Source organism: Hyperolius riggenbachi, chromosome 4 (genome assembly GCF_040937935.1).
Source record: "Hyperolius riggenbachi isolate aHypRig1 chromosome 4, aHypRig1.pri, whole genome shotgun sequence".
Taxonomy (NCBI): Eukaryota; Metazoa; Chordata; class Amphibia; order Anura; family Hyperoliidae; genus Hyperolius; species Hyperolius riggenbachi.
Window position 1 is genome coordinate 445,556,231 of NC_090649.1, and position 12,961 is coordinate 445,569,191.

The 12,961-nt window shown below is 46.1% G+C and overlaps 1 protein-coding gene across 8 annotated transcripts in view; it reads right to left on the bottom strand.

Moving 5' to 3' along the window:
• The window catches only part of MDGA1 (MAM domain containing glycosylphosphatidylinositol anchor 1), a 561,871-nt gene that overhangs the window by 257,111 nt on the left and 291,799 nt on the right, over window positions 1–12,961 (bottom strand). For all 8 annotated transcript variants that reach the window (XM_068232696.1, XM_068232699.1, XM_068232695.1 and 5 more), the window contains one exon: window positions 6,301–6,440. In XM_068232696.1, coding sequence (XP_068088797.1) covers window positions 6,301–6,440 — 140 coding nt within the window. The remainder of the gene's footprint in view (window positions 1–6,300; window positions 6,441–12,961) is intronic.

A 12,961-nucleotide genomic window follows, 5' to 3' on the forward strand; every position in this document is an offset into this window, starting at 1 on the left:
TGAAAATGTCAGCTGACCAGCTTGGTCAGCTGACTCTCCTCTGGCTGTCATATAAGCTCTGCCTCTCAGCACGCGCGCGCGCGTCCTTCTGAACCTGTGTGTACTTATCAGTCCCAGCCACACCAGACATGTTTTGCAATGTATCTGCTGACTTGGGCGCGGGGCCCGCCGCGCTGCTCTCCAAGCAAGCGGCGGCCTCCCCGCGTCCAACCACACTGTCATTAACATTGTCATGCGCGCAATCTGCCGCATCCAACGCGGACTCCACCGCTCTGCCCATGCGGCGGTTTCTCCGCGTTGTGCCGCCATGTTGGACGCGGAAACAGCCGCCTCACTCTGAGTACTTGCGGCGGCTTTTCCGCGTTTCCTCACAGGTGTCCTTTAAGAACTTCAAATGAAATCATGAGTACTTTGGTCCAGCAGGGTTGCTCTACAGGTGTTCTAATTTTCTCCAGTTGTTTTTATTTTTCATTTACTTTTTCCTAAATGAGACACACTGATAGTGGCGTAACTAGAGGGGTGCAGGCAGGGCTCCTGCCATGGTCGTTACATCGCCATGGGCGCCGTGCCTGAGTCCCCCCCCCCCCCCGCCCGTCGCCACCACCTCTGTGCTAGCTCACGTCACTCTGCTCCCAAATCCTACACATAGCGTTCCCCTCGACCAGGCTCCAGCTGCCCTCCATGTTGGAAGGGGCATCGCATCAGCTGATGTAGCCCACCCGGGAGAAGAGATGTGTAGAGCGGCGCTGCTGATCATGTGACACGGCACCGCTGGTCATGTGCAACGCCGACTGGGATCCTGTAGCTCCCTTTCCCATCAGCACAGGGTTGTCTGTCCCCTCCCTCTCTCCCTCTTGAGCTGCAAATGACCCCGTGGTACAAGGGAGCTAGAGCCACCATAGTGCGTAAGCTACAAATTTGTTTCTACAAGTGGAAACAAATTGAGTTCTACATTGTATAGGCTCAAGTTGAAAAGATCCATCGGTTTTCATCAAGTGGCAGGCTTTGCAAAAGCCACATTTGTGGTTGCCTGTGGACATGAATTCGCTCAGCCAAGTGCGCCGTGGATTTTCCCGAAAGTCGCTGTGCACCAGGACATCACCGATAGTGGGTGCTCTTTTTAAAGCTATCAAAACTGGGTCTTCAAGTAGAAGAGACCAGCTTTTACTGAAAGCCCACTAGATTTGCTTGACCATGGGGGAGAATTTAAAGGAGAAAACTCCCGTTCCTTTGGTCGATCTATTCCGCACCCTCCTTTTGACCAAGTCTGATCTATCCCTATTAGTGGCTTTCTTAATTCTTCCCCCTCCCCCTTCCTTTTTTTGTCATGATGTGTCCTACACCTCTCTATTCTTATGTGGTGCCTCTCCTATGGACTGGTCTCTGTCCTTTTATTCCTCCTCCCTTTCAGGTTTTCTCCATATAGTGTACCATCACTTTTTCCTCTTCCTCCACTTTTACCTACTTTCCTTCCCACCAATTCACTTGCTCACATAGGTACACTATAACCACTTTCCCATCTCTCCCTATGTTTTGGCCCTCGTATCCTCTTTCTTCAACCAATGGCTGCACTGTTTTGAAGCTAATAAGCTTCCGTGTGCGAGAATGCTCCCACACTGTACCATCACGGTCTGTATTTGTCCCTAGCCTGGTGTTTGCCTGGGGCGGGACATTCCAGGTCGTCTTGGTTACCATTGTATACTGCTGTTTCTTACAGCATATTCAATTCAGTGCAGCTTACAGCGAACACGCACAGCCATTGGCCACGTTGTTGCAGCGTCATTCATGACGCGCACACGTGACCTCTTTCTATGGCTGTGCGCCTTTCCACCGCTCATTTCCCTTTGAGGAAAGTCGTTGGGCCAATCGGGTGGGGAGGGTGGGACTAGTACAGCGGACCGGAAGTGCGTCTTTGTCATAGACTCACATATATCCCCGCTGCTAATTCTAACACTTTGTGCACTGCTTGGAAGAAGCTTGGCAGTATAGTTGCCCCCAGTAAAGGTCGCCACTATAGTTGCCCTCAGTATAGGTAGCCAGTATAGTTGCTCTCCGTATAGGTAGCCAGTATAGTTGCCCTCTGTATATGTAGCCAGTATAGTTGCCCTCAGTATAGGTAGTCAGTATAGTTTCCCCCAGTATAGGTAGTGAGTATAGTTGCCCCCAGTATAGGCCCGTCAGGTATAGTTGCCCCCAGTATAGGTAGTCAGGCATAGATGCCCCAGGTATAGGTAGCTAGACATAGGTGTCCCCAGTATAGGTTATCCAGGTATAGATACTCCCAACATAGGCAGCCAGTATACTGTAGTTGGCCTCGTATAGGTAGTCAGTATAGTTTCCCCCTGTATATGTAGCCAGTATAGTTGCCCTGAGTATAGGTAGTCAGTATAGTTGCCCCCAGTATAGGTCACCACTATAGTTGCCCCCAGTATAGGTAGCCAGTATAGTTGCCCTCAGTATAGGTACTCAGTATAGTTGTCCCCAGGATAGGTAGTCAGTATAGTTGCCCCCAGTATAGGTAGTCAGTATAGTTGTCCCCAGGATAGGTAGTCAGTATAGTTGCCTCCAATATAGGTAGACAGTATAATTGCCCCCAGTGTATAGGTTAGCCAGGTAGGTGCCCTCAATAGGTAGCCAGCCTGCTCCACCCTCCCTCCCTGCGGCCGTCACTCGTTGCCTTGTCAATGAGTCGGCGGCCGCCTCCTCTATCAGAGTCCCTGGTCCTCACCTGGCTAATAGACCTTAGATTAGCGCGACCCGCTTCGTTGCTGTGAAGAGGAAGCAGAAGAGCGGTTCCCATAGCGTAGCGCATATACAGTAACTACTTACTTCCTGTATATCGCCATTACCAGAGGAACCACTCTCCTGCTTCCTCTTCACAGCAGTACTGCGGGTCGTACTGATCTGAGGTCTATTAGACAGGGGAAGACCTGGGACTCTGGTAGAGGGGAGGGAGGGGGCAGGCCGGGTGCCGCTGTCCCGCCTCTGCCATCTGATGCCAGTGTTTCACCAGGCATCATGGGCAGGCCTCACCTGCCTTTATCCATGCATTTCTTTCATCTCCCTTCAGCAGACCTATCTTAGGTCCTTCACCAGTCATTGCTTCTGCACTGTTCTTAACATTATCAGTAAGGGTCATATCTTCCTCTTCCACTATCTGCTCCAATATAGGTACATCTCTTCCTCCAGTGTTTGGTGGGAGATGTAACCCGTCCCCCCCTCAGGAAGATGCATAACATGATTGATGGCCCTAATTATTTCTATGTATGCAAACAAACTTGGTACTTATCTTTGAGCATTATCTATAAAAAAGATACCATCGCAGGTCAAAAGGACCTTTCTCAAATGTTGCACCTTCATCTAAAGTATAAACAAGGGGAGGTCATTCCATAATTTGGAGCTGCAGATTTCCCAGCAAGCTTATGGTGATCCAGAACTCCTAGGATTGTGAAAGCGAGATCTGGTTATTTTTACATATGGATTGGTGAATATGGGCTGATCTGATTCATGATAAACAGATCCAGGGAGACAATACTGGTGTATTACCCAAGATAAAGTGTTAGAGTGAAAGTAGGCGAAATGGAACCCACCACATTAGGATGTCGAACAGACGACTATTTTCAATGCTGTGTGGCTTTTTTCTTGCACTCCACATGCAGTAGGTAAGGTCTATTTTTAGAGGCCCCTCCTAGTGTCCACGTGGGACCTCGATGAGGTGTGTGTAGGTTTGGCTTGCCTCTATCATTAGAGGAGCTCAAGCTTTCTGCCCCTCCCGCCAACTGATAGGCACATACCGGATGAAGTGGACAAAGTCCAGAGAAATGCGCTGTCCATTATAGTGCTTAACAAAACGTATTATTCCAGTCTAACTGGTCGTTTTCTTCAGGAGCAAGAACTGCCTCTCCTTTTTAATATGTTTTTAAAGGAACTCCGAGCAGTGCAGAAACTATGGAAAGATGCATATGCTTTTAAAGCTCTCTTTCTCCTCTTTCCAATGATATATAAACCGCCACCCTACGCCTTTTAGTTTTCGCTATTTTCGCGATTGAAATTGCTGCGGCCGTGATTTCAATCGCGAAAATAGAGAAAACTAAAAGGTGTAGGGCGACGATTTAGGTGTCGCCAGAAAGAGGAGAAAGAGAGCTTTAACCTCCCTGGCGGTTTATTTATTTTGCCAGGGAGGCTGCGGGAGGGTTTTTTTTAAATAAAAAAAAAAATATTTCATGCAGCCAACTGAAAGTTGGCTGCATGAAAGCCCACTAGAGGGCGCTCCGGAAGCGTACTTTCGATCGCCTCCGGCAATCGAAAGTAACAAGATAGGCCGCAATGAGCGGCCTATCTTGTTTCGCTTTCCTCGTCGCCATGGCGACGAGCGGAGTGACGTCATGGACGTCAGTCGACGTCCTGACGTCAGAGCCGCCCGATCCAGCCCCTAGCGCCGGCCGGAACTGTTTGTTCCGGCTGCGCTGGGCTCGGGCGGCTGGGGGGACCCTCTTTCGCCGCTGCACGCGGCAGATCGCCGCGGAGCGGCGGCGATCGGGCAGCACACGCGGCTGGCAAAGTGCCGGCTGCGTGTGCTGCTTTTTACAGAATTGAAATCGGCCCAGCAGGGCCTGAGCGGCGACCTCCGGCGGCATACCCCGAGCTCAGCTCGGGATTACCGCCAAGGAGGTTAAAATGATATCCATCTTTCCATAGTTACATTGTATTACACAAGGCGACTTTTTCCTAAAGTTAGCAGCTACCTTCTGCTGAATGGAGCTGCTGACACTGGGGAAAGTGTCGTCCTGTGTAATACAATATAACTATGGAAAGATGGATATCATTTTAAAGCTCTCTTTCTCTTACGACCCCTAAATTGTCGCCCTACGCCTTTTAGTTTTCTCTATTTTCGCGATTGAAATCGCGGCCGCGGCAGTTTCAATTGTGAAAATAGCAAAAACTAAAAGGCGTAGGGCGGCGGTTTATATATCATTGGAAAGAGGAGAAAGAGCTTTAAAATGATATGCATCTTTCCATAGTTTCTGCACTGCTCGGAGTCCCTTTAAGTGTTTTATTACAATGAGCACCTCCTATATTGTTTTTCAATATAATATGAAGGCTGGCTTACCTTCCCAAGGAAGGCAAGTCATGATGAGAGAAAATGACGGGTTTTTTTTCGCATTAATTTTCACGGAAACAATGTAAAATTCACGGAAACAATGTAAAATTCACGGAAACAATGTAAAATTCGACTTTCAAGCGAAAATGCGATTGAAAATCATTTTGTAATAAGTTTTTGATTTTTTCGTGTGAAAATAAAAACTTTTTTAGTGCTTTTTTTTTGCAATTTTCACAGTAAAGGTAGTGATTTATCATGTTTTTTGTGAATTTTTGCATTGGAAAAAAAAATTTGTTTCCTTTGACCACATTCCGAAAATACAATGTATAAATATTTTTATGAAATCAAAAATAGCAATACCGGTGAAAATTTCCAAGCAACACTGCTATTGGGCAAAGACATTTATTCACACTGTTATCTGGTCCATACTTCCTATAGCTCAATACAATGGTGAGCCAATTTAAAAAAAAATAAAAAACCTGATAACTCATCTAACAAGAGGAAAGGCCCTAGGTCCTAATGAGCCTTCCCATTCCTCTTACCGTCCCCGCGTTCCACCGCTGGCTACCCTATTGGCAGTCTCCGACCGATGGGTCAGAGACTGCTCTCTGCCGCTGCTCGAGGCATCGGAAGCACTCAGGCTCCCGAAGACTCCCACAGCGGGCGATTTGAACCGAGGATCCAGCGCTGGAACGTGGAGACCATGAGAGAAACAGGAGGGCTCACTAGGACCCAGCACCTTTCCTTTCCCTAGGAATCTGTTTTTTTAAGAAAAAAATTGGCTTGAGATTCACTTTAAGGCTTTAAGTCTGAGGGTAATCTTGATTGCTAACACTATCATCCTACAAACCAAAACAAAGGAACTCGCTAGCTGCAAACCCACTTACTAAAAAGCAAAGCAGAAGACATAGATTCCATGCTGATGAAGCTTGGAACCTCCCCCCCCCCCAAAAAAAAAAAGCAAACAAACAACAAAAAAACACAGTACATAAACCATCTGACCACCAAGACAATACACACAGGGCCCATATTTTGTGTTTTTGCCGAGCAGTAGATGAATGTTCGCATGACCTATTTCATTTCGTGTTTTTGTGCAGTAAGTTAGCACTTGATAAAGTCATGAGCCTCCCAATTGCATGTTTTGTACCCAAGTATGTATCTTTCTCTATAACAAATCAGATTTCCAGCAGCTGACGTACCTGCGGCCGGGGGTGTCCGCTGACCAAACACTGCAGCACTAGAGTGTCGCCTTCTCGGATGGTGTAAACACCTTCGCTCACGTTGTCTTCTTTCACCACACAGGCCTGACCGCCATGAATGATCTGAGCCTGGGCTGCGGCTGTGGACAAAACAGACAGCCATGAGTCACTCTGCGCTCTATGCAAATCAAGCATTAGTAGTGATGAGCACACATTTTGCTTAGACGTAATTTCCCATGGAAATTCACAATTATGAATCGTAATGCGACAATTTGGGGAAAATCATAATTAATTTAATCTATAATTGTAATAATTTATAATTTCACGTACATTTTAATGTAATTTTTGTGTAATTTCGTGCCAACTTTAACGGTTAATAGCAAAGCGCCCATACATGATATTGCCACCAAAATTATTACATACAGTGGGATGCGAAAGTTTGGGCAACCTTGTTGATTGTCATGATTTTCCTGTATAAATCGTTGGTTGTTATTAGGGATGGGACGAATCCGAATCCGGATCCGAATCTAAAAAGGTTCTCGAATATCTCGAACCTTTCGAATCCCGAATCTAACGAATCCTGCACATACGAATTGTGCGATCCGTGGTATAGTTGCCCGCAGTATAGGTAGCGAGGTAAAGGTGCCTTCAGTATAGCTAGCTAGGTATGGGTGCCTTCAATATTGGTAGCTTTTAGTATAGGTAGCAAGGTATATGGGCCTTCAGTATAGGTAGAAAGGTATATGGGCCTTCAGTATAGGTAGCAGGGTATATAGGCCTTCAGTATAGGTAGCAGGGTATATGTGCCTTCAGTATAGGTAGCAGGGTATATGTGCCTTCAGTATAGGTAGCAAGGTATATGTGCCTTCAGTATAGGTAGCAGGGTATATGGGCCTTCAGTATAGGTAGCAGGGTATATGGGCCTTCAGTATAGGTAGCAGGGTATATGGGCCTTCAGTATAGGTAGCAGGGTATATGGGCCTTCAGTATAGGTAGCAGGGTATATGGGCCTTCAGTATAGGTAGCAGGGTATATAGGCCTTCAGTATAGGTAGCAGGGTATAGGGGCCTTCAGTATAGGTAGCAGGGTATATGGGCCTTCAGTATAGGTAGCAGGGTATATAGAGGCCTTAAGTATAGGTAGGTATGTAGGTAGGTATAGGGGCCTTTAGGTAGGTAAAGGGACCTTCAGTATAGGTAGCAGGGTATAGGGCCTTCAGTATAGGTAACAGGGTATATAGAGGCCTTAAGTATAGGTAGGTATGTAGGTAGGTATAGGGGCCTTTAGGTAGGTAAAGGGACCTTCAGTATAGGTAGCAGGGTATAGGGCCTTCAGTATAGGTAACAGGGTATATAGAGGCCTTAAGTATAGGTAGGTATGTAGGTAGGTATAGGGGCCTTTAGGTAGGTAAAGGGACCTTCAGTATAGGTAGCAGGGTATAGGGCCTTAAGTATAGGTAGGTATGTAGGTAGGTAGGTATAGGGGCCTTTAGGTAGGTAGGTATAGGGGCCTTTAGGTAGGTAGGTAGGTACGTATAGGGGGCCTTTAGGTAGGTATAGTGGCCTGTAGGTAGGTAGGTAAGTATAGTGGCCGGTAGGTAGGTATGGTGTCCTGTAGGTAGGTAGGTAGTTAAAGGGACCTTCAGTATATGTAGCAGGGTATAGGGCCTTAAGTATAGGTAGGTATGTAGGTAGGTAGGTAGGTATAGGGGCCTTTAGGTAGGTAGATATAGGGGCCTTTAGGTAGGTAGGCACGTATAGGGGGCCTTTAAGTAGGTAGGTAGGTATAGAGGCCTGTAGGTAGGTATAGGGGCCTTTAGGTAGGTAGGTAGGTAGGTAGGTAAGTATAGGGGCCTTTAGGTAGGTAGGTAGGTATAGGGGCCTTTAGGTAGGTAGGTAGGTACGTATAGGGGGCCTTTAGGTAGGTATAGTGGCCTGTAGGTAGGTAGGTAGGTATAGTGGCCGGTAGGTAGGTAGGTAGGTAGGTATAGTGTCCTGTAGGTAGGTAGGTAGTTAAAGGGACCTTCAGTATAGGTAGCAGGGTATAAGGCCTTAAGTATAGGTAGGTATGTAGGTATAGGGGCCTTTAGGTAGGTAGGTATAGGGGCCTTTAGGTAGGTAGGCACGTATAGGGGGCCTTTAGGTAGGTAGGTATAGAGGCCTTTAGGTAGGTATAGGGGCCTTTAGGTAGGTAGGTACATATAGGGGGCCTTTAGGTAGGTATAGGGGCCTGTAGGTAGGTAGGTATAGTGGTAGGTAGGTAGTATAGGGGGCCTTTAGGTAGGTATAGGGGCCTGTAGGTAGGTAGGTATAGTGCCCGGTAGGTAGGTAGGTACGTATAGGGGGCCTTTAGGTAGGTATAGTGGCAGGTAGGTAGGTAGGTAGGTAGGTGTCGCTCTCCCCCCCCCGTGCCTCCTCCGCTCACCCCCCCCCCCCGTGCCTCCTCCGCTCACCCCCCCCCCCCCCCCCCGTGCCTCCTCCGCTCACCCCCATGGCCTCCTCCGTCCCCCGTGCCTCCTCGCTCACCCCTGCATAAGTATCAACTCACATGTCCAGTGGAGCGCAGACAGAGCGGCAGACCTCGTCCTTACTTCTCGGTTCCCTCTAGTGGCCGGACCGGCTTTTACTGATAACGTCATTGTAAAAGCCGTCACTAGAGGGAACCAGGAAGTCAGCGAGAGGTCTGCCGCTCTGTCTGCGCTCCACTGGACGGGTGAGTTGATACAAAGTATGCGGCGGCCGGGCGGAGGAGGCGCGGGGCGGTCGGAGGAGGCGCGGGTCGGAGGAGGACGAGTGCGAGCGGCGGATGCGCGGCGATGCAGCGTCGGGATTCGGCGGATTCGTAAAGTGGAAAATGGCGTCGGGATTCGAATCCACGAATCTCGAATATTTCCCAATATTCGAGGGATTCGTGGATTCGCCGGATTCGTCGTCCCATCTCTAGTTGTTATGATAAAAAATGTCAGTTAAATATATCATATAGGAGAGACACACACACAGTGATAAAAATGAAAAAAGTTCAAAACATACGCTTAGAGAGACGCATGGGGGAGGTAACAGCCAGAACAGGCGCAGCTTCCAAGAGAAGCTGTCGCTTTTTCAGCGGGGGAGAGGAATCAGTGATCGGGCACCATTGCCCGATTCACTGATTCACAAACAGTAGATGCCTGGAGAACTCGTGTGCTGGGTCCCCTGGATCTAAGCCTGGCCGGTGCCTTGTCTCAGCCGGATTGCTCCTATGGCTTCAGGAAGTCACCAATAGAACACAAGAGACGGCACACAAATGGCCAAATGGCAATAATTTTGCTGTATTCGGAACAAGTGCACACTACATGTTACGGATATTACATCCTTCCTCAGGTGTATAACAGCAACTGAAGGTACAAACAGCATTATATACATTCAGGGCAAGCCACCACACCCAATGTGTTAAGCTCCACCCATTCCCTTGGAGCTTAACACATTGGGTGTGGTGGCTTGCCCTGAATGTATATAATGCTGTTTGTACCTTCAGTTGCTGTTATACACCTGAGGAAGGATGTAATATCCGTAACATGTAGTGTGCACTTGTTCCGAATACAGCAAAATTATTGCAGCCATTTGTGTGCCGTCTCTTGTGTTCTGTTGCCGATTCACTGATTGCCTGGCTAACGAACCGCGGACCGGGAGCGCGCGTGCACGCGCGCGATCGGCCGTGGGAGCGCGCGGTAGCGCGCATGGTTCCTGGACGTAGTTTCTACGTCCAGGAACTAAAATAGGTTAAATACTCTTTCTCATAATTGGATTCTCCTGTGTATGTAGGTCAGGGGTCACTGAGCTTACCAAGCCAATTTGAGTTCCAATAATTAGTTCTAAAGGTTTTGGAATCAATAAAATGACAACAGTGCCCATGTTTATGCACCTGCCTAATTTTATTTAAACAATTATTGCACACTTTCTGTAAATCCAATAAACTTAATTTCACTTCTCAAACATCACTATGGGCTTGATTCACAAAAGAGTGCTAACTTTTAAGCACGGGCGTTTTCGCGCGAATTTTCGCGTTCGCGCGCAATTAAACGTTTTTGCGCGAAAACGTTATCGTTTTTCGCGCGAAACGCGAATTTTCGTGCGAAAACGGTATCGATTTCGCGTGAAAATTCGCGTTTGCACGCGAAAACGATAACGATTTCGCGCGAAAACGTTTAATTGCGCGCGAACGCGAAAATTCGCGCGAAAACGGCCATGCTAAAAGTTAGTACTCTTTTGTGAATCAAGCCCTATGTGTCTTCTATGTGATATATTTAACAGACATTTTTTATTTTAACAACCAACGATTTATACAGGAAAATTACGACAATTAACAATGTTGCCCAAACTTTCGCATCCCACTGTATGTTAGCAAGAATAGTGGGTACAAGTCACCAAAATTGCTACATTTGTTAAAGTCAATAGGAACCTTTACAAACAAAAAAGCCAGATACATACCTAGGGAGAGGGAAGGTTCTGGGTCCTATAGAGTCTTCCCTCTCTTCTCCCAGTGACCGTTCCAGCGCTGGCTCCCCTGTAGCAGTATTAGACTAAATTAAGTGAAAAACTGCTCTCTCCGCCACCGAAGGGTGGCTTCGGGAGCCCGAGTGCTCACATAGACGGGTCGCCGCTCCATACTGCACATGCACGAGTAAGAGAGGGCCTCTCACACGTGGGCAGTATGGAACCGCCTGTCTTTTGGAGGACTCGGCTCCCGAAGACTTCCGAAGTCCCTTGCGGTGGTGATTTAAACAGAGAAGCCAGCGCTGCACCGAGGGCACCAGGAGAGGAGAGGGGAGGCTCATTAGGACCCAGAGCCTTCCCTCTCCTTAGGTAAGTATGTGGTTTCATTTTTTTTTTTAAAGATCCCATTAGCTTTAAGGAGAATAATGGGTACAAAAAAATTGAAAAGGCCTTGTAGTTTTTGAGAAAATCAATTTTAAAAAGTGCAAAGCAAAATTATTTTAAAACTAATTTGCATTTTTAAAATTGATTTTCTCAAAAACTACAAGGTCTTTTTGAAAATGTTTTTATTTTGTACTTGTACCCACTATTCTCCTTAACGTATGTAGCTATTTTGGTGACAATAGCAAGTATGGGAGCTTTGCTATTCACCGCTAAAGTCGGCACGAAACTACACAAAAATTTGGTGAAAAGTTACGCAAAATTACTAATGATGATTATACGAAATCTGTTGAATTTACAAATCGTAATTACGTACAGGCGTAGTTAGCTAACTATGGTCATCACTAAATATTAGTTATGAAAATGCTAATAAAGTAGAAATAAAATGCAATGTACACCTAACTTAAATATGGTAAAAAACAAAAAAAATGTAATTGCTTAATTAGTTTTTTAAGGATGGGCTTAGAATGTATATAAGATGTTACTGTTGTCGGTGTCCCTTTACCCTCATTTCCTGTCTTTGTAAAAGTTCCATGACAACACTACAGAATAAAATTTCAGAATTTATGACATGAACTCTTTGGACTTATTTCTCAATGAGAACAACTATTCCAGCGACAGACAATACAAGTGGAATTTCTGCTTCCCTCTCATCTGTTTGGGGGAAATGGAAATCCCCTACATGGACACAGACTCCAATACAAACCAGACCGTTTCCAATAATTCTCACCCAAAAAGACAAAACAAAACCTCTTTACTTTAGAGATCCAAAAAGCGATTCAACTGAAATGCCACTTTTGATGAAGGCAAGAAAATAATTCCTTCAATTCAGCTCAAATCATTGAGCACATGCGCACAACACTCAATTTGGACAATTTGGGAGCACAATTTGGGAGCATGCAACAAGTGGACTCATTGTGCGCAGCCATAGGCGCCAATGTAATTTAGAGGTATTTGGGCGTTGGTGCAGAAAATAGCGTGCGCTAGTGTACCCTATTTATCAGGCACCCAAACTACGGCTCAAGGAGCCTATTGTGGCGCTCGAAAATTCAGGGCTCGGCAGCAGCAATGGAGTGAGTGGGCAGATGGGTGATTAGGCATTAGGTAGGTGGCTTGGGGGGTTAAAGTTTAGGCGTTAGGTAGGTATTTGTGTGTGTGGGGGGAGGGGGGGTTAAGGGTTAGGCACCAGGTTTAGCTATAGTAAAATGACAGTATTTAATACCAATATTTTACTATCAGCATTACTGGGGGCCCAAACTTCCAGATGCCCATTTTAAGTAAACATCCTACAGGTCTGTGTAGTGTACACACATTAGATAAAAGTTGACACACAGAAATGAGCAGCATTGCTCATACAACATTTCCCCCCCCCCCCCCAAAAAAAAAAGAAATCACAAGTAGTTTGACTATTGAGAGGTTTTTACCCCTTTAGGACCGGAGCAAATTTTCATCAGTCAGCGCTCCTCCCATTCATTCGCCAGTAACTGAATCATTAATAATCACAACAAAATTATCTATATCTTGTTTGTTTTTTTTCCACACCAATTAGGCTTTCCTTGGGAGGTACATTATGCCAATAATTATTTTATTCTAAATGCATATTATTATTATTATTATTATTATTATTATTATTATTATTTATTGTATTTATAAAGCGCCAACATATTACGCAGCGCTGAACATTAATTTAGGTTACAGACAATATTTAGGGGTGACATACAGCAATATGACAATACAGGAATACAAGA